Source organism: Leiobunum rupestre, chromosome 3, assembly GCF_980474605.1.
Source record: "Leiobunum rupestre chromosome 3, qqLeiRupe1.1.hap1, whole genome shotgun sequence".
NCBI classification, from domain to species: domain Eukaryota; kingdom Metazoa; phylum Arthropoda; class Arachnida; order Opiliones; family Sclerosomatidae; genus Leiobunum; species Leiobunum rupestre.
The window spans coordinates 20,667,315-20,690,302 of record NC_143386.1 but is presented as its reverse complement, the minus strand read 5'-3'; the positions used below and the strand labels follow the sequence as shown (position 1 = coordinate 20,690,302).

Sequence of the window (22,988 nt, the reverse complement as noted above, 5' to 3'; positions counted from 1 at the left end):
GCGAGGGGTACCTATAAGTACCCGCCTTTTGGGTAAAAATGTAGCTTAACTTACTTGTTTTGATTACGACTATAGCGACATCTGTTGAAAAACGAGCTACTTGACGCCGATCAGACACTTACTTTAAGAGGCTAGATTTTAAAGCTTATATCATGAATAGATGACTTAAATATTTTGAAAGGATTTAAAAAACCCCAATTTCTAACACTATACTGTATTAATTAGTCGACGTTATATGTCAAAATTATAAAAGTTCAACTTGGGAAAAAGTGGTCATAGCACGAAAAAATTCATTTTATTCGCCGTTTACAGTTAATTGAAAAATTTTACTTTTCAGATTGCATTAGGTTAAGAATATGTGAAACGGTAGCTTAGGGAAATCCGTGGTAAATTTAATATTACATAAATAATTTTTAAAAATAAAGTTTTGGTAAGTATCTTCACCATTTTTAAAACGAAATTGTCGAGAATTTAAATAATTCAAACGCGAACGTAAATACACACAAAGCTTGCAAAATGAGATAGACATAAAATATGGGTCCCATGTCGTCCATTCCCAGAGGATTCTCGCTCGGAACTGATGCCAATCTGTTGTTGATGCAACGCTCGTAACTTCGGTACTCGCGTTTGGCCAATTCCTCAATCAGACCACCTTCCACCAGCCATTGCAATCTGAAATATAAAATACGGGAAGTTTACAGTCTCCAATGCGGAAAAAGGCGTGTTTGACGTGGGAAACAATGGTGGGGTAACCAATAGGCTAACTAGACGTATGTCTTAGTACCCGAAACTTTCTAAAGGGCCCGAGATGAGGCTAGAGCAATATCAGACGGTCCTTAATAAAACCTCGGGGCAGGGGATGGGGGCGAGGTATCAATGATAGTTAATCTGCTTCTAGTGAGAAATTAACTAGGCTAATAACGTTTTGAAATAAACCTAAAATATCTAAGTTGTACTTGATTGTAGATTGTGATTTTGGAAACATTCATTTGGTTCGTTCCAGTCGTTGAGTGATAATGTTGATTTTTAATGGATGGTAACTTACATGACTGTCGCATATTCTAAAATAAATCATTTTTTACGTGGAATATTTACTCTGTCTCAGAGATTTCGGTATTTTATGGTTATTCAGAAATAAGTGCCAAATTAAAAATTAATTATAGTTTATGATAGGTTACCGAGTTGATGGCAAATGGTATTTTCCCTTGTAAATAAGTGTTAATTAATAATAATAATAATAATAATAATAATAATAATAATAATAATATTAATAAAAATCAGCTAGGCTAATACCCAAGGGCGCCACCTTAGGCCCAAGTCCTTAAGCGGCTTTTAATGCCTTAAACTGGTGGCCGGCTTACAATGCGTAGGAGGGTGGTAGCAAACTATTAATGCCACGCGAGCCAACATCTCCCTACACTAACTTTTACCATTAACCTCAACAAGTTTTTGTGGAAAGGGGAAACCAAAGAACTCGGTGAAAAACCCCTTTAATCAGTGGGGAGATAACTTGCAAACTCTACACAGGTGTGATTCCAAGTTTTAATCCACATTTTCCACAAATTAAAAACGTGACAGTCTCATTAGACAGGTTAAGCCAGGCCTCGAAACTTATACGAGTGCTTTATTCTGTACAATCTACAATTCTAAATGTTTTAACTACACGTTATCGAGGGTTTGCTTAATCTGTCTAATTTATTCAGATCAGATATTGACAGTAGTGCTTTCAATTAAGGTTATTGGTTATTGTTTTTGATAACAACAAGAATTTTTTAAATGTTTGTTATTTATTAATAAGATAACGTATGTGAAGAGTATGAAAAAAAAAAAACAGATATTCCTCAACAGACAGAAATAGAAGGTACTATTTGAAAACTATTTTTCACGAAGAAACCCAGACCATGGATAGTAGATTTTAGAGGATCGGTAGAAAGCCTTGTTCGTAGCCCCCGTAAACCATTCACACTAAGGGAGTCGTCCAAGGTTATTTGAAAAAAAAAACAAGTATCGCTAAGAGTGGACGATACTGTTCCAAAAAAAGAAAAAAGATAAACACAAAGTACATTTTTACGCCAAAAGGTATTTTTTCACGTTTTTATAGATTAAATATGATATACTAAATATCAGTTGATAGTTTTTATTGAATTAAAAAACAAAATTACAAATTACAAAAATATAAAGCGCAAAAAACTACGTTACAATATCAACCGCGTTAGATTGCCATTTCGAAATTTTAAGATCACGTGGTACAAACGACCTTGCAAGACTCCTCGAAAGGGGAAAATTCGGAAATTGTCTTCCACCCCCCGCCCGTAAAACGTTTATCGTAAAGGCTCGTGACGCTCGTCCAATGAAATTCGTACACAACCCTTCGTTAGCGTGTTTAAAGGCTAGCTGCGTTCTCCTTGTGTTTGTTGCTCCTAGGTGGAAGGGTATCGAAAACCTGTCCTCTTCATTTACTGTCCATGCCCAGACGAATCAGGATTTCAGTTAAAAAACTGTTTTGATTTTTATCAGTTTATACAAATCACTGCGAACCATCTAGCTATTATCTGCGGATGGTTAATTATGTTAATCTGCTTTGGATGCAATTGAAAATATCTAGGTGCTATCAGACATAATTAATGAGTCAGTAGGCAAGATAAGCCAGCGTCTGAAAATGTGTAAAGGGAACCTGTATGAGTGCAGACGTACCTTTGTGGTTACAGCCTGCACCTCCTACAAGTTTCCCGTACACGTTTTCTGGTGCTCACTTAACCTGTTTATTATCGTACCCGTTTTCTGGTGCTGGCTTAACCTGTTTATTATCGTACACGTTTTCTGGTGCTGGCTTAACCTGTCGGTTATCGCACACGTTTTCTGGTGCTGGCTTAACCTGTCGGTTATCGTACACGTTTTCTGGTGCTGGCTTAACCTGTCGGTTATCGTACACGTTTTCTGGTGCTGGCTTAACCTGTTGGTTATCGTACACGTTTTCTGTTGCTGGCTTAACCTGTTGGTTATCGTACACGTTATCTGGTGCTGGCTTAACCTGTTTATTATCGTACACGCTATCTGGTGCTGGCTTAACCTGTTTATTATCGTACACGTTATCTGGTGCTGGCTTAACCTGTTTATTATCGTACACGTTTTCTGGTTCTGGCTTAACCTGTTTATTATCGTACACGTTTTCTGGTGCTGGCTTAAACTGTTCATTATCGTACACGTTTTCTGGTGCTGGCTTAACCTGTCGGTTATCGTACACATTTTCTGATGCTAGCTTAACCTGTCGGTTATCGTACACGTTTTCTGGTGCTGGCTTAACCGGTCTGTTATCATACACTCTCGGTTTCTATTCTACTGGAGAAAAAATCTTTACAAGGACTTCTCGCGTCTTTCCTGGCACCTTAGGTATGCAAATTCAGTTTGCGTCAAATACCAGACGCGTAACCTCCTAAAATCAGTGATAGTGTAAAAATAGCCTTAAGAGTAACCTGCTATAGTATTTAGGGTTTTTAGTTCACCGCAGCATCTTAGAACAGATGGCGCTGACTATCGGTGATAAATTTCACTGAGCAAATCATGCCCTCTAGAAGAAACATTTCTTATTTTCTAATAATACCTATCGTCGATATTTTTGTAAATTTCCGAATTGACCAACTCTTTCCTGATGACCAGAGATCCGTACAGAGTGAGAATGGCTTCTTTGGCGAGGTACAAATTTGAGCTAGAAACTTCAGGATGTTCCTCGCACTTTTTGCCGACAAAGTACATCATGGTGGACATTTCGCCGACTACGAGCACCTTCCCGGAACCCATCGACATCAGTCTTTCCAAGGTGAATAATTCCGTCAAAGGCGACAAACGGTTGTTGCTTTCAATTTGTTTCCACACTTCGCTTACTTCCGGATTCTTCGAATACTACATATGAAAGTTCAATTTATTAGGTTCACGAATATGGTGGAACTGATGATTATCATTGAAACGGGTGTGGTTTACAGGGGATATTTCGTTAGCGACGTGCTAGACTAGAGTCAGCCCCCAGTCGACACTAAGCCTTGTCTCGAATAGAAGTTCCGTTACCTTTTGTACTCTTTTTTTTTAACATCTGAATACGTAATTTTTCTACCTTCATTTTTTTATGGGAAAAATAGGATAATATTTCTAAAAATATAGGACTTTATAGGACTATTTTTCAAAATTTTAGGATTTTATAGAACTTTATATGCTATTTCATTTACTAACTTTATGAATTTAAAAACTAAATGTATATTTAGTGAAATAAATCTTTGATTTTCACTTAAAAAATAGAAACTATTTAACCATTTTATCACAAAAATATAATGGTTGCTAAACATGTTAACAATAACAAAATAAAGACTAGAATGACTTTGTATAGGAATTTTTCCTATAGCTAAATATAGCAATTTAACTGACAATTGAGTGGCGGGATTTCAAATAGGCAAAATTTAAAAATTATAAGATTTTATAGGACATTTTTGAAAATATAGGATTTAAAAGGAATTATAAGACCTCTGGGGGCCCTGCTGTATGCGCAAATGTATAGAATGATACGCCATTTACTATCGAAAAAGAGAAATGCTTCGTACTTCATTTCACGACTTACTACTTAAATTCCTCTTCGAAACAAAACTCTACATTTTCTCAGTTGTATTATACCATCTACAATCCGTCACTTATAATTAGTTACAGAAACGTTCAATTTAACTAACTAGTAATTTAGTTCGTGCAAACTTTTATTAAAGCTCAATTTAACGATTTATTATTATTAATCATGAATATAGTTGGTAGATTATTAAATATCACGTCAATCAAAATTATTTTAAAAGTCTTCGACTGATTGCGTTATTGTTTCATTTAGAATTAAAATTTCTGTCAAACATGTAAAAAGGTCGACTAGTACTTCCTTAGTAACCTAAATCAGGGCCGTCTTAAGGCATGGGCTAAATGGGCTACAGCCCAGGGCTCCCAGCCAGTTTTGGGGCCCCCGGAAAGGCCAGCCACAGCCTCTACTCTAGGGTTTAGTTGGTTAAATATTATTTATGCTCATTTACTATTCTGTATCTTTTAGTTACGTCTAAAATAATTTGACTCATCGCCACATCGCGTATCATACGGTACCAACAATTTCTAAAACCTAACAGCGAGTCACTGTCAGCTATAGGGGTGCTGTGTTTGTTGCTCCTAGCTGTCAGTAAAAATCTTATTTTCAGTAGGCCTATGTTATACTTTTGAACATAATAGTAGTTGAATTTAGACAACGGACAAACAAAGGCTGACCGTTGGTCTTAAGATATAATTTAGCCCAGGGCCCCAAAAGGTCTTAAGACGGGCCTGACCTAAATAGGTTCTTGGTGAAACCTTGTGGGTTTCTCCATAGGAGTAATTTAAGAATCGGCAATTCCTTACTACTCACGGAAATATATGCCCTCACCACTCACTCGAAAATAGTTCTCGACGTAGGTTCCTTTCCACATCCACGTTTGAACTTTACTAGCAACTTTGGCCAGTTCTGAGACCGAATTATATTGCAGAGGAGGTAGTGAGATCATCATGCTGGCTCGAAAGTGACCGCTGAACGAATTGGTCAAGACGATTATGATCAATAGCCACGTTCCGAAAAGAAATCTTTTGAAATTCGAACCAGGTTCCTTGGCAGAAGCTGTTAATGATAATTCAAACTGACAACGATACAACCACACTAGCGCATAAATACATTGTTCCGCGTTTAAAATTAGCTGTTAAAAATATTTCAATAGTTCATTCAAATTAGAAAAGAACTAGTGTTATTAATTCGGTAATTGTGGCTACAGCAGGCTACACGATGATGAAATAGTTGGCGTAGACTGGAGTCCGACGGGCTTTTACCATTGCTATAGTATCGACCAATCACATTATTTTCTTCGTGTACCCTACTGAATCGCAAAAGCCAACAAGCTAGTGCTTTGTTCGTCATAGCTTGCTACAGATCCCTCTTTTCTGTGCTTAACGAACCAGCGCGCGAATCTGTTTTGAACTTGTAACTTTAAAACCTGTTTTAAATCCAGTTGACAGAAATCGGATAAGAACTATCTACCTGTGATCATAGCTTTTCGCGACTGAACGAGTCTAGGTGGAGCTGCTATTGTCATACGATGACAGTAACACGAAACAGGGTAAAATGTTAATCAAACGCAAATATTAACCTTTCATAGCTTCAATTTCATCCATGATAACCCTATAATTGCGCACCATAATTTAGAAGTGCCTACGTTACTGGCTGCCGAACGCTAATCTGCTAATTCGTAGCGTCATAGGCATACGTCGTAGCTAAGCCCCGCCTTGAAATGGCCGTTATGACAATAATTTAACGTCACAGATCACGAAGCAAAACGCCACACGATCCTGCGAAATAATCACGTTACCTCAATGGGTCTACTAAACGCGTTACCATGGCAACGAACAAAAGCCAAACTCACGAGCAATCAAGGAATAGGCAACCTATCTCGTTTTCGATGGCAACCGAAAGAGGGCGTAATTATAGCTTTTGGTCGCGGATAGTAACAATACACCCCAGCATTGCTTGTTGACGGTAGCGCTACTAGAACGCGATGAAGAATTCTGATTTCAGAAATTTCAGTGTTATTTTGACCGAATCTAAAGAAACCTGAACACATACGCACTTTCGTTAAGAAGAGCAGCAGCATATTGAGACGTGGCTTCAAAAATATTGCGCCGTTTATACTGACAATGCACATGACCATCCTGACTTTGGGATAGGAAGTCCGACGAGAGCAATATCAGAAATGCCATTGCCAGAAATACACCCATCCAAACCTGCAAAAACAGATGTTCATAGCAAGAACAATTCGTGTTTAAAAAGGCTTGAAAAAAGACTAACTTCCCATTCGAACACCATCACGATCCCCATTAAGCTGGTTTTCTCGTCATCCGAGCACCCTCCGACCATAATCCACAATGTATTCATGATGGGTTTGAAGTAGTTGACAACCGAATGTCTTTCGTGCGTCATCATGACGGGAGCGAAACCAATGTCCGATTCCTAGAAAAGTATGCGTATTAATTATTATATTTTCCACATAGGTGTTCAGTTGCAGATCGTCTGCGTGTTAAATGTTTACTGATGATATTTCCAGATAGAACCATCTATTTTTTGGTGGGCTACAGAGCAAGTCATTTTTTCGTAATAGTCGTCATAGAGAACGGTAACGGGTCGTAGGACCAGTGCTTGATAATTGGTTTTCAAGTTGCGCATTTTTATCGCTAGATGCTCTGATCTTTTCGAATATGATATTAGCTCCACATGGCTATAGGTAATTATTTCGATTTACTAACACTACGAATACACGTGTAGTTAAGGCATAAGTTTACTTTTCATGTAAGCCTGTTAGATGACTTTTAAAATGTTTAGTAAGAGCCATTCCTAGAATTCTGGTGGACTTAATTCTAGACATAGCCATCTTTCGAAAGACTGGAGGTAATTATTTATTAATAATATTATAGCGAAAATTACGTTACTTAATTATTTTTAAATATAAAATTAGGGTAGTTCCCAATGAAGCACTATTTCAAAGGCATTATAATAGTTTCATATTTCTGATGGATCAGGTACTTTCACAACTCTGCTACCAGGTTAAAAGTTGAAAACTAGCACTTGTTAGCAAACAATATTATCCTCTTACACTTCTGCTTATGTGCGTGAATAGTGCAGGTATTCCTTCCTTAAAATCGGATTGATTTCCAAAGGAAATTTCCAGAAATTCCAGCTACAACCACCAACAAATATCATAGCTATCTCACTACTATATTTTAAAAAGTAGAGCTGTTTAAAGTAAACGTTTAGTGCATTCCGGTCTTTGATCCGTGTACTGGAAAAAGAAGTTGAAACATTTTGGCGCCAGAAGTGTGAGCCAATTACACCCAATCTATTTATAGATAAAAGTCTTTTTACGGGGCCATATATTAGCGGGGTTTTCATTTCATTGTTTTGCGAACGAAGCAAATTTATGCAGGTTTCAGTGTAAACTTACGTTTCTTTGCAAGGATCCAATCAATCCAGTCCAGTTGCCGTCTTCGTTCTGGACGCCAAAAGCGTCCGGGTGGATTTTCCAAAACGACACACTTCAACGTAAATAAACACCTTTATATCTTTCACTTCTTTGAGAACCAACGATAAAATATAGAGGTTAAGCACTTGACGTGGCGTTATGACCGAGAACTTCCAAAATTTCGTTGTTCCGTCAAACACGAATGAAGCGTAAGGGCTTAATCTCTCTGTTTTACCATAAGTATCATAAATAAAATAAGTAAGACCAGAAGAAAATATTGGGAAGTACGCTTCTAGTCAGCTTTGGAAAGGCGTCACTTTTCACGAATTTTCGCGCCAAAACGGTTTGGCGGGAAATCGCGGATGAATACATCGTTTAAAAAATCAATTTTTCTTAAATAGAACAATTGTAACATAATGTCCTTCTCATTCTCTGCTAATTGAGCTAAGGCGTATTTGCTTTCGTCGTTTATAGCCCAGTTGAATCAAAACAAAAGTGGAACTCCTTTTTCAGTTTGGTTTATTATGCGTAAAAAGGCATTTTCGTGGGTCACACGACGACTTCTATGGCTCAAAGCTACAGATACGTACTTCCCCTATTTTCTTCTGGTAAGACACGATTTTGGTTAATGCTATTGATTGTATTATCAGAAGTTTCGGAAGTTGTGATTTGTACTGTTGAAAGCGTCTCAATTTTCGATAACACTTGTGATCCAATGTCCGAATTTGGATTCAACTGGAATTAAGGAACATCCAATTCGGTATGAACCAAACATTTTTTATCAAATCGCAGTAATGTTTAATTTTATCCATAGTAACTGGATCAAATATATCATATTTTAGAAAAAAAAAAGATCAATTTCGAATTTGGATCTGCCCAATAGGTGCTTAAGTAAAACGTCTTCAAGGAAAACGACAAGAAATAATATATCCAAGAGCCAGAACCTGCAAGTTACTGTTTATGTAGTAGTGTTTATTGAAATAATGGAAACTTTTCACCTGTAAAAAGAACGTCGTGTTTTTGCTAAGCCTTAATATGACAAAAAAAGCTATTTGGTTAAAAATAAACACTTGTTGCATACCGAACAGTTGAAGAGTTTCTATTATTTCAAAAAGCACTGTATAACTTGCCGGGTCTTGGATCTCGGAAACATCACTTCTTGGTGATTTCCTTGATGATGTTTTACTGAAACGTCTGTTGGAATATCATTTTTTCCTTGATGATGTTTTATTGAAACGTCTATTGGAATATCATTTTTGTAATTTTCCAGCAAACACAAAATGTCCCAAAGAGATACAGGAGCTAGGTTGGTGAGACTTGTTACATTCATACGATATAGAAAAAAACTGAAATTATCAATACTGGAAGTTCCTCGGGTAACCAAATCTCATTACTTTTCTGATCCTCAGAGTATCGATAAGAAGTATTTTAAGACATTCTTATATTCCATGGACGTTGTTTGGATTTCCCTTATGTATTAATTTCACGCTAGGTACGTTCCAAGAATGTCTCAGGAGAACAAAAAAAAATAAAAGCAGATATCTGATACAGTTTATTATTATGTTTATAAATTGCATTGCAACAAGCCTGAGGCTCTTTTGAACAGAGATACATAGGAATTTAAACCGCGTAAGAGAGTCGGGGCTAGCCTTGCCACAGATTTGTTACTCCGAGTTTTCACTCACGTCGTCAGTGCACAAGCTGGGATCAAACCGAGGCTTCTTTTGCTGCGAGGAGATTGTATACTTGGATATCTCAGGGATGTTTTTGGTGGAGGCATATCTAGAACACGGAATTTGGATGTATTACGGATATTTTTGGTGGAGGCATATCTGGAACGCGGAATTTGGACGTATTACGGGTGTTTTTGGTGGAGGCATATCTGGAACACGAAATTTGGATGTATTACGGATATTTTTGGTGGAGGCATATCTGGAACGCGGAATTTGGACGTATTACGGGTGTTTTTGGTGGAGGCATATCTGGAACACAAAATTTGGTTGTATTACGGATGTTTTTGGTGGAGGCATATCTGGAACACGGAATTTGGACGTATTACGGGTGTTTTTGGTGGAGGCATATCTGGAACACGAAATTTGGATGTATTACGGATGTTTTTCGTGGAGGCATATCTGGAACACGGAATTTGGATGTATTACGGATGTCCTTAGGACGTGTGAATCTGTTCAGGGGTTTTGGATATTCCAGATATATTCCTGTAATAATTTTGGATGGGGTTTATTGGGGAGTTTTGGATATTTTTCTTACATTTAAAGGGTCTTTGTGTTTGCTGGGGTGTTTATCTTTCTAATAGATGGCGATTTCTCAGTCCTGTAACGTCTAAAGACTTCACAAACTTTAGCTGCGTAATGATTTATAAAGTCATTGGCGAAATAGGCCAACTTTACGTCAGGAGAATACGAAGTGTCTTTCTTATTTTTATTATGTTGCTTATAGTTGTTCTGATCATAAGTGATTTTTCTTACTTTAGCTTCAATCGTGGAATAATTTCTTGTAACAGCACTGGCAAAATTCCGCTTAATAAGGAAAAGTATCCGGCTGATTTTGACAAAATAGGTATGAAATCAAAGAACTCTCCTTGTAAGTCTTGTATGAGTAGAGTATCCTTATCCGTGGGCCAAATCGACCATGGCCGTACCTTAGCAGAATAAAATACCACTCCAATTAAAACAGAATACAATATCCGTACTTCATAAACGCAATCAGTCAGTGGCGTAGTGACAATTCCAGACCCCGCAGGATGTCACCTATAGGAGCAACAAACACAAGCAGAAAGCATCTAGCCTTAAAACACGCTAACGCAGTGTTGTGTAAAAATTTCATTGGACGAGCCTTTACGCTGAACGTTTTACGGAAAGGGGGAAGACAATTTTCCGAATTTTCCCCTTCCGACGGCAGCAGGCGCTAAAGCGTCTAACCAATGAAAATTGTACCCAAGAAAATGCACGACTTTTGACGGGTTGCGTTCTCCTTGTGTGGGGTGCTGTGTTTGTTGCTCCTAGATGTCACCAAGTCTCCACTCTAAAATTTTGTTTTGAAAGGTTTGTGCTAGATTTCGGCAAAAATTATAATATTTTAACTATATATCCATTGTAACACCTTTCTATGCTTTATGTAGCACTATTCTTTAACTCTGAAATGATTTCCTCTTACTTTAATTAAAACACAGTCGTAAAAACTAAAAATCAATTAAGGTACTGTATCTAGTGCTTTGATCTGTAAAGTGTAATTGACTTTGATGCATCTTGTGGTTTTAAGGCGTTAAAAAAGTTAGCCTTAAATCAGATATCAGATTATCTGCATTTACGTTCAAATATTTTCAGATTATCTGCATTTACGTTCGAATATAGAGTGATATCGGCGTGACGTATGTCGACGTTACCCATGTGTTTTCCTATAGATAAAAAACTGCCCTCAAAATGGTGGCCATAGCCTAAAGCTACAGAGCGATACAACTCTATTATCAGATTATCTGCATTTACGTTCGAATATTATCAGATTAACTGCATTTACGTTCGAATATTATCAGATTATCTGCATTTACGTTCGAATATTATCAGATTATCTGCCTTTACGTTCGAATATTATCCGATTTTCTGCATTTACGTTCGAATATTATTAGATTTTCTGCATTTACGTTCGAATATTATCAGATTATCTGCATTTACGTTCGAATATTATCAGATTATCTGCATTTACGTTCGAATATTATCAGATTATCTGCATTTACGTTGAAATATTATAAGATTAATTGATATGGGTCGAAATTAACACCGATAGAGTTGACACCTGAGACTTATCTTAATTCATAGTAACTGGCGAAAGCGAGAATTTGATAATATTTCAGTTTCCTCCAAATCACAAATTCCCCCGATTAAATTGCTTTCATTACTTAAGGTTGTTTACTTGGGATAAGGAATCAAATAAAATTGGAAATCAGATTAATGGGTGAGGAGAATATGAACCTGATCTGACAAAACTGATTATCTTCAGATAACTGAGCATTACGGCGATCTGATTAACTTGGTCCGTTGGTCATTGGGGGCACTAGGATAACACAAATAACAATTCAAAATAAAATCATTTTTGCATTTATTAGTCTTTTAATTAGTAACTCCTAGTAGTATTTATAAATTCCCCATCTTAAAGGTATAGTAAAGATAAAATTTTTGTTATAAAATGATTTGGACTTACGTTTATCCCAACTATTCGCACGTTTGACGAGTTTGACATCGTTATTTATGAAAGGTCTTCGCTTGATTATGATCTCAGTTGGAGACGTTGCATTTTAGACTTACGACAATGTAATGTCGGGATACTAAATGTTGTGGTTTTTTTCCAAGGAGAGCCCACACCAAAGACTGTTCCCAGTAAGCATCATTAATTCTATAATACAAAAATTACGAGTAAATATTATTCAAATCGAGCCACTCTATTAACCAACTTCGTGTACCCATCATCGTATGTAGATATGGTTAAGCCCTATTCACACTAGCAAACATTTTTGGTTGCTAAGCTTGGTTTTCTTTCCAATTGGGTTCAAATTCTATGTTAATTGTTTTAATAATTTGTATAAATTCTATGTTAATTGTTTTAATAATTTGTATAAATTCTATGTTAATTGTTTTAATAATTTGTATAAATTCTATGTTAATTGTTTTAATAATTTGTATAAATTCTATGTTAATTGTTTTAATAATTTGTATAAATTCTATGTTAATTGTTTTAATAATTTGTATAAATTCTATGTTAATTGTTTTAATAATTTGTATAAATTCTATGTTAATTGTTTTAATAATTTGTATAAATTCTATGTTAATTGTTTTAATAATTTGTATAAATTCTATGTTAATTGTTTTAATAATTTGTATAAATTCTATGTTAATTGTTTTAATAATTTGTATAAATTCTATGTTAATTGTTTTAATAATTTGTATAAATTCTATGTTAATTGTTTTAATAATTTGTATAAATTCTATGTTAATTGTTTTAATAATTTGTATAAATTCTATGTTAATTGTTTTAATAATTTGTATAAATTCTATGTTAATTGTTTTAATAATTTGTATAAATTCTATGCTAATTGTATTAATAATTTATATAAATTATATGTTAATTGTATTAATAATTTGTATAAATTATATGTTCATTGTATTAATAATTTGTATAAATTATATGTTCATTGTTTAATAATTTGTATAAATTCTATGTTAATTGTATTATTAATTTGTATAAATTATATGTTAATTGTATTAATAATTTGTATAAATTATATGTTCATTGTATTAATAATTTGTATAAATTATATGTTCATTGTTTAATAATTTGTATAAATTCTATGTTAATTGTATTATTAATTTGTATAAATTCTATGTTAATTGTTTTAATAATTTGTATAAATTCTATGCTAATTGTATTAATAATTTATATAAATTATATGTTAATTGTATTAATAATTGGTATAAATTATATGTTCATTGTATTAATAATTTGTATAAATTATATGTTCATTGTTTAATAATTTGTATAAATTCTATGTTAATTGTATTATTAATTTGTATAAATTATATGTTAATTGTATTAATAATTTGTATAAATTATATGTTCATTGTATTAATAATTTGTATAAATTATATGTTCATTGTTTAATAATTTGTATAAATTCTATGTTAATTGTATTATTAATTTGTATAAATTCTATGTTAATTGTTTTAATAATTTGTATAAATTCTATGTTAATTGTTTTAATAATTTGTATAAATTCTATGTTAATTGTTTTAATAATTTGTATAAATTCTATGTTAATTGTTTTAATAATTTGTATAAATTATATGTTAATTGTTTTAATAATTTGTATAAATTCTATGCTAATTGTATTAATAATTTATATAAATTATATGTTAATTGTATTAATAATTTGTATAAATTATATGTTCATTGTATTAATAATTTGTATAAATTATATGTTCATTGTTTAATAATTTGTATAAATTCTATGTTAATTGTATTATTAATTTGTATAAATTATATGTTAATTGTATTAATAATTTGTATAAATTATATGTTCATTGTATTAATAATTTGTATAAATTATATGTTCATTGTTTAATAATTTGTATAAATTCTATGTTAATTGTATTATTAATTTGTATAAATTCTATGTTAATTGTTTTAATAATTTGTATAAATTCTATGCTAATTGTATTAATAATTTATATAAATTATATGTTAATTGTATTAATAATTTGTATAAATTATATGTTCATTGTATTAATAATTTGTATAAATTATATGTTCATTGTTTAATAATTTGTATAAATTCTATGTTAATTGTATTATTAATTTGTATAAATTATATGTTAATTGTATTAATAATTTGTATAAATTATATGTTCATTGTATTAATAATTTGTATAAATTATATGTTCATTGTTTAATAATTTGTATAAATTCTATGTTAATTGTATTATTAATTTGTATAAATTCTATGTTAATTGTTTTAATAATTTGTATAAATTCTATGTTAATTGTTTTAATAATTTGTATAAATTCTATGTTAATTGTTTTAATAATTTGTATAAATTCTATGTTAATTGTTTTAATAATTTGTATAAATTCTATGTTAATTGTTTTAATAATTTGTATAAATTCTATGCTAATTGTATTAATAATTTATATAAATTATATGTTAATTGTATTAATAATTTGTATAATTTATATAAATTATATGTTAATTGTATTAATAATTTGTATAAATTATATGTTCATTGTATTAATAATTTGTATAAATTATATGTTCATTGTTTAATAATTTGTATAAATTCTATGTTAATTGTATTATTAATTTGTATAAATTATATGTTAATTGTATTAATAATTTGTATAAATTATATGTTCATTGTATTAATAATTTGTATAAATTATATGTTCATTGTTTAATAATTTGTATAAATTCTATGTTAATTGTATTATTAATTTGTATAAATTCTATGTTAATTGTTTTAATAATTTGTATAAATTCTATGCTAATTGTATTAATAATTTATATAAATTATATGTTAATTGTATTAATAATTTGTATAAATTATATGTTCATTGTATTAATAATTTGTATAAATTATATGTTCATTGTTTAATAATTTGTATAAATTCTATGTTAATTGTATTATTAATTTGTATAAATTATATGTTAATTGTATTAATAATTTGTATAAATTATATGTTCATTGTATTAATAATTTGTAGAAATTATATGTTCATTGTTTAATAATTTGTATAAATTCTATGTTAATTGTATTATTAATTTGTATAAATTCTATGTTAATTGTTTTAATAATTTGTATAAATTCTATGTTAATTGTTTTAATAATTTGTATAAATTCTATGTTAATTGTTTTAATAATTTGTATAAATTCTATGCTAATTGTATTAATAATTTATATAAATTATATGTTAATTGTATTAATAATTTGTATAAATTATATGTTCATTGTATTAATAATTTGTATAAATTATATGTTCATTGTTTAATAATTTGTATAAATTCTATGTTAATTGTATTATTAATTTGTATAAATTATATGTTAATTGTATTAATAATTTGTATAAATTATATGTTCATTGTATTAATAATTTGTATAAATTATATGTTCATTGTTTAATAATTTGTATAAATTTAATGTTAATTGTATTATTAATTTGTATAAATTCTATGTTAATTGTTTTAATAATTTGTATAAATTCTATGCTAATTGTATTAATAATTTATATAAATTATATGTTAATTGTATTAATAATTTGTATAAATTATATGTTAATTGTATTAATAATTTGTATAAATTATATGTTCATTGTTTAATAATTTGTATAAATTCTATGTTAATTGTATTATTAATTTGTATAAATTATATGTTAATTGTATTAATAATTTGTATAAATTATATGTTCATTGTATTAATAATTTGTATAAATTATATATTCATTGTTTAATAATTTGTATAAATTCTATGTTAATTGTATTATTAATTTGTATAAATTCTATGTTAATTGTTTTAATAATTTGTATAAATTCTATGTTAATTGTTTTAATAATTTGTATAAATTCTATGTTAATTGTTTTAATAATTTGTATAAATTCTATGTTAATTGTTTTAATAATTTGTATAAATTCTATGTTAATTGTTTTAATAATTTGTATAAATTCTATGTTAATTGTTTTAATAATTTGTATAAATTCTATGTTAATTGTTTTAATAATTTGTATAAATTCTATGTTAATTGTTTTAATAATTTGTATAAATTCTATGTTAATTGTTTTAATAATTTGTATAAATTCTATGTTAATTGTTTTAATAATTTGTATAAATTCTATGCTAATTGTATTAATAATTTATATAAATTATATGTTAATTGTATTAATAATTTGTATAAATTATATGTTCATTGTATTAATAATTTGTATAAATTATATGTTCATTGTTTAATAATTTGTATAAATTCTATGTTAATTGTATTATTAATTTGTATAAATTATATGTTAATTGTATTAATAATTTGTATAAATTCTATGCTAATTGTATTAATAATTTATATAAATTATATGTTAATTGTATTAATAATTTGTATAAATTATATGTTCATTGTATTAATAATTTGTATAAATTATATGTTCATTGTTTAATAATTTGTATAAATTCTATGTTAATTGTATTATTAATTTGTATAAATTCTATGTTAATTGTTTTAATAATTTGTATAAATTCTATGCTAATTGTATTAATAATTCATATAAATTATATGTTAATTGTATTAATAATTTGTATAAATTCTGTTAATTGTATTAATAATTTGTATTAACGAACTCAGAAAAATTCCAGCTCGTGTGAATAAGTCTCATATTTTTTTTATTCGATCCGAATAAATATCATTCGTCCCATAATGTTCAAATTATTTACTCCAAGCCAGGCTTTCGCAAAATGCTATTACACCAGTCGGGTCATAATTTAAACTCTAGCTTAACATGTCATACGAATGCTATTATTTAGCGAAATATGGACCACAGCTAACTTTAAAAGGAAAGACATCGGCTATTATCATAAGTAGCGTAATAAGAAAGTATGACTTCCTACAATGCCAATTTTTTTTAATGATATTTCGCCAAAGACTATATAAATCTGTACCTCGCTTGAATCGAAATATAAAATGTGCTATTACTTGCTCAAAAAATGTAGACGTTGCATTTCTGAAGGTAGTTATTTTGGGATTTGAGACCTACACGTTTTTTACTCGTATTTATCACCAATGAAATGCTCTTGAAATTAAAACTTAAATTGACTATTATAAACACTAGGTTCGCTTTTAAACGTAGTTATATTTCGATTTTTAGACGTAGTTATAATTTGATTTTTTAGACATAAATATGTTTCGATTTTTAGACGTAGTTATATTTTTATTTTTAGATATAAATATATTTCGATTTTTAGACGTAAATATATTTCGATTTTTAGACGTAAATATATTTCGATTTTTAGACGTAGTTATAATTTGATTTTTTTAGACATAAATATGTTTAGATTTTTAGACGTAGTTATATTTTTATTTTTAGATATAAATATATTTCAATTTTTAGACGTAAATATATTTCAATTTTTAGACGTAAATATATTTCGATTTTTAGACGTAAATATATTTCGATTTTTAGACGTAAATATATTTCGATTTTTAGACGTAGCTATAATTTGTTTTTTTTAGACATAAAGATATTTCAATTTTGAGACGTAGTTATATTTTATTTTTAGATGTAAATATATTTCGATTTTTAGACGTACTTATATTTTGATTTTTAGACGTAGTTATATTTTGATTTTTAGATGTAAATATATTTCGATTTTTAGACGTAGTTATATATTTCGATTTTGAGACTAAGTTATATTTTGATTTTTAGACGTAGTTATATTTTGATTTTTTTAGACGTACTTATATTTCGATTTTTAAACGTAGTTGAATTTCGATTTATAGACGTAGTTATATTTTGATTTTTAGACGTAGTTATATTTCAATTTATAGACGCAAATGCGTCTTCTCTCACACTGATCGCCATAAGTTTAACCTGACAGTATTTTCCCCACTGAAGGGAATAGTAGGAAGTTACGAATTCCCTCTTCCGAAACTTCCGATTACGCAATCACTCTGTAACAGACTATCATTTAAAACATAAATCGTTAACTGCCCTACTTATGGTTTATTACGTTGCTTGTGCTAGAAAGATATTAGTAACGAACAGCCCACTCAAAGATTCAATGCTTATTAACATTTTAATAGAATCGGTGAAAGGTAAATCAATGCGCTAACATTAAGAAGTAGCAGAAATTTTGTCTTCAGAAACGGTCAATACCACATTTCGAATAAAGGTATCATCTGGATGTAATGATTTTTTTTTGATGACACAAAATAAACTTTCACATTGAACGATTTTTTCTCCTGTACATTTTTTATTGAATTAGCAATTAACGTCACTGGATTTGAGTGTTACAAGGCTTAGCGCGGTTACTAGAGTTGTCAGAGGAATGCCCGATTTTCTAGTGCGCTTGGTATAGTCGCCAAATTATTTTTAGATTTTCTAGCGCGCGTTCTAGATTCTCAAGATGAATTTAGGATTTTATTGTGCGCGTTCTACATTCTCGAGAGGAATGTGAAATTTTCTAGTGCGCGTTCTAGATTATCTCGATAGGAATGGAGGATTTTCTTGCGCATTTTCTAGAGTCTCGAGATAAATTTAGGATTATCTAGCGCGCATTCTAGAGTCCCGAGAGGAATTTAGGAATTTCTAGCGCGCATTCTACAGTCTCGAGAGGAATTTAGGATTTTCTAGCACGCATTCTAGAGTCTCGAGAGGAATTCCGGATTTTCTAGAACGCATTCTAGAGTCTCGCGAAGAATTTAGGATTTTCTAGCACGCATTCTAGAGTCTCGAGAGGAATTCCGGATTATCTAGCGCGCATTCTAGAGTCCCGAGAGGAATTTAGGAATTTCTAGCGCGCATTCTACAGTCTCGAGAGGAATTTAGGATTTTCTAGCACGCATTCTAGAGTCTCGCGAAGAATTTAGGATTTTCTAGCACGCATTCTACAGTCTCGAGAGGAATTCCGGATTTTCTAGAACGCATTCTAGAGTCTCGCGAAGAATTTAGGATTTTCTAGCACGCATTCTAGAGTCTCGAGAGGAATTTAGGATTTTCTAGCACGCATTCTAGAGTCTCGAGAGGAATTTAGGATTTTCTAGCACGCATTCTACAGTCTCGAGAGGAATTCCGGATTTTCTAGAACGCATTCTAGAGTCTCGCGAAGAATTTGGGATTTTCTAGCACGCATTCTACAGTCTCGAGAGGAATTTAGGATTTTCTAGCACGCATTCTAGAGTCTCGCGAAGAATTTAGGATTTTCTAGCACGCATTCTAGAGTCTCGAGAGGAATTTAGGATTTTCTAGCACGCATTCTACAGTCTCGAGAGGAATTCCGGATTTTCTAGCACGCATTCTAGAGTCTCGCGAAGAATTTAGGATTTTCTAGCACGCATTCTAGAGTCTCGAGAGGAATTCCGGATTATCTAGCGCGCATTCTAGAGTCCCGAGAGGAATTTAGGAATTTCTAGCGCGCATTCTACAGTCTCGAGAGGAATTCCGGATTTTCTAGAACGCATTCTAGAGTCTCGCGAAGAATTTAGGATTTTCTAGCACGCATTCTAGAGTCTCGAGAGGAATTCCGGATTATCTAGCGCGCATTCTAGAGTCCCGAGAGGAATTTAGGAATTTCTAGCGCGCATTCTACAGTCTCGAGAGGAATTCCGGATTTTCTAGAACGCATTCTAGAGTCTCGCGAAGAATTTAGGATTTTCTAGCACGCATTCTACAGTCTCGAGAGGAATTCCGGATTTTCTAGAACGCATTCTAGAGTCTCGCGAAGAATTTAGGATTTTCTAGCACGCATTCTAGAGTCTCGAGAGGAATTTAGGATTTTCTAGCACGCATTCTACAGTCTCGAGAGGATTTCCGCATTTTCTAGAACGCATTCTAGAGTCTCGCGAAGAATTTAGGATTTTCTAGCACGCATTCTACAGTCTCGAGAGGAGTTTAGGATTTTCTAGCACACATTCTAGTATCAAGAGGAATTTAGGATTTTCTAGAACGCATTCCATTTTAGGGTGTAGACTCTGTAGAGGCTCGTGTACCTAGGCGAGCTCATCCAAAATTTCCTGGTTAAAGGGGTTATCCCTCGAGTTCTTCGGGTTCCAATTTCATTAAAACTTGTTGAGGTGTAGGGAACTGTTGACTCGCGTGGTATGAAGGGCTTGCACCACCTAAGCTTCCTACGCAGTGTAACCCGGCCACCTAATTTAAAGGCATAGAAAGTCGCATGATGACTATGGCCTTGGTTATTAGCCTAGCTGATTATTATTTATTTACTTTCCATTTTACCGAGATTTGGAAAGAATTGACCTAGTTTATTTTTAACATATTAGTATAATTTACATAATACCATTAACTTTTATTGTTTATTTATGATACTCCCGTGAAACTTTACGCTCTGTGATTAGTAAGTATTCTGCTACCGACAAATTAAAAATTCATAAGAACGTTTTTTCTTAAATAAACTTAACAAAATACAAGCAAACGATGCAAATATTAGATTAAAATGCAAGTATCATTATTTATAAAGTCATATTTACGAATAACGATGAGGAAAAACTAATAGCGTCTGCTTTAGCCGCTACCTATCTAGGTTTCGATGGCGAAACGAAGAGGGCATATAGCGATAGTTTTCGGTGGCGAATATTACATATAAATTACACAACTGAGAGCTTTAAACTTAAGTTATTACTTGCTCTAGAGGAGTTGATATATCTGTACAAACAACTTTATAGCCATACAAATATGGGAAAATTGAGTGTGAAGGGCTTGCCACCACCCTCCTACGCATTGTAACCCGGCCACCTGAATTAATGGCTTTTAAAAGTCGCTTGATGACATAGGCCCAAGGTGGTGCCTTGGGTATTAGCCTAGCTGATTACTAAATACTGTTTACTGTTTAAAATCAGCCGTCATTTAGATCGTGGGAAATGAAAACCATTGGGTCAAGTGAAATGAGTTCCACGATTAGACCTTTTGGTTTGAGTATGTGTGTTTAAGTGTTTAAGCAAGAACAGAGAATACGTGGGCAGAATCCTGTTCTCCTTGTGATTCCCGCTTTAAAAACCACTCCCCTTCTCCCTTGCCTCTATAATCTTTCCCCTTTATGGCGGGAAGAGTTAAAACACTCCGGTTCGATTGAAATCTTTATCTTCCCAGATTCATGAAAACCAAGGCTACATAGAGGCGGCAACGTAATATCTGTTAACCCGAATACATTTTTGGATTAAGTAACGCTGGGATTCTCCAGATAATGTTTGCCGTTGATCGATTAATACAGTGGCCTTTAAAGGCTAGTTTTCGGTATTATTCCAAAACAGGGTTTTTGAAAGAAAAAAGGATTGCATATGTTTCGTAGCAGCTGTTGGTTTTCAACGTGAACCACTCAACACGAGATTTATTTGGAAAAACTTCAAGGACCTAAATTAGGTTCTTATACATGGCGAAAAATTGATTTTGGGTGTAATTGCCTCTGCTGGATCTAGAAAACATTTCAATTTTCAGGTACAGTGCACGAATTTAACCAGGGTTATTCAACTTTTAGGAGGTTTTATTACGGAAGCTTACGAAAAGCGTCGATATGTCACACATGCTTTTTACATCTTTGATAGTTTTTACTATCTAGGTGCCAGCGAGGTAATCGACTTAATTGCTTTGTGTAAAGAAAGCTATAATGGCTTACAAATATTTATGTATTTCACTAAAATATTTAAGTGAAAAAGAAAATAAATATTATTAGTATATTTACATAATTAGTCGAACCCACCATTTTACTCTTATATTTTCACAAGCTACTGTGGTGTGCTACAGAGGACGCTGTTGACAAATCAATATAAAATACCTATCCTTCACCCATTTGGAGGAGGGGAGGTTAGAAGAAAGCCTGCTTATTGTGGGACAAACGTTTCTGTTACTGGTTGAGAGTCGTAATCCAGCTTTCTAAAAGTAGAATAACCTTGCTTTGAGTTTGAATAACTCTATTTTTTAAAGTAGTAGTGGCAGAGTTACGGGATTTATTTGAGGTTGAACAAAACTGGATAGTATATCATTTATCTAGCTTTAAGTAACCAATATCTACTTGCTCATGCATAGAAACAGAAGTATCTTACCAGATAAGTATCCATCGAAGCATTTAAAATGAACGCATACCTTCGCGGACTTGAAGCGAATTCCAATGGGTGTAATTTAACTAATACTTCTGCTCTCGCGGTTGACGTGGTTGATTCTCGACTCTCGCGGTTGACCCTCGACTCGCGGTTGACTCTCGACTCTCGCGGTTGACCCTCGACTCTCGCGGTTGACTCTCAACTCTTGCGGTTGATTCTCATTTAGTTTCATTTTTGGCCACACGGCTTTGTTTTTAAAAAAAAAACTGATTTTTTTTCTAGAGATTATCAAATAATCAATCGAATTTGGAAATAACTTATGTCCTCATTTCGACGTTTGAACGAGAACTTTTAATGGGTCCCCATAAGTTATTCCTATAGATCGATTTACAATTTTTAAGCTTAAAAATTGTCTCTGCCCCTAGGGGCAGAGACCACTTTAAAGGGGTAAAATTCATCCGAGGTAACGTGGCGATGGCGTTATTTGTTAATAGATGGCACTCTGATAGCAACATGACGTCATAATTTTGATTTTCAATGATTGGTTGAAAGTTTTCAGTTTTTAGTGGAGAACGGTTTTGTCAGGATTTAAAATACAAAATTATCTTCCCTGATTGGATAGTTTAAAAT

General features: G+C 32.0%; 1 protein-coding gene across 1 annotated transcript; it reads right to left on the bottom strand.

Annotated features, from left to right (window-relative positions):
* Nucleotides 1-347: 347 nt before the first annotated feature.
* Nucleotides 348-22,590, bottom strand: LOC149949780 (putative glutamate receptor). The gene is made up of 8 exons (XM_090169501.1): nt 22,449-22,590; nt 9,734-9,830; nt 8,031-8,121; nt 6,881-7,042; nt 6,663-6,816; nt 5,442-5,662; nt 3,602-3,900; nt 348-672 (listed from the first exon to the last, which is right to left on the bottom strand). The coding sequence occupies exons 1-8, from the start codon at nt 22,588-22,590 to the stop codon at nt 450-452; spliced, it is 1,389 nt and encodes a 462-aa protein (XP_090025627.1). The 3' UTR covers nt 348-449.
* Nucleotides 22,591-22,988: the final 398 nt, after the last annotated feature.

Coding starts and splice junctions, on each gene's coding strand:
- LOC149949780 (XM_090169501.1), bottom strand. CDS start 22,590: ATGAAACTAAATGAGAATCAACCGCAAGAGTTGAGAGTCAACCGCGAG. Junction 8,122..9,733: donor CCAGCTTGTGCACTGACGAC/GTGAGTGAAAAC, acceptor TTTACGTTGAAG/TGTGTCGTTTTGGAAAATCC. Junction 3,901..5,441: donor ACGTCGAGAACTATTTTCGA/GTGAGTGGTGAG, acceptor TTTCATATGTAG/TATTCGAAGAATCCGGAAGT.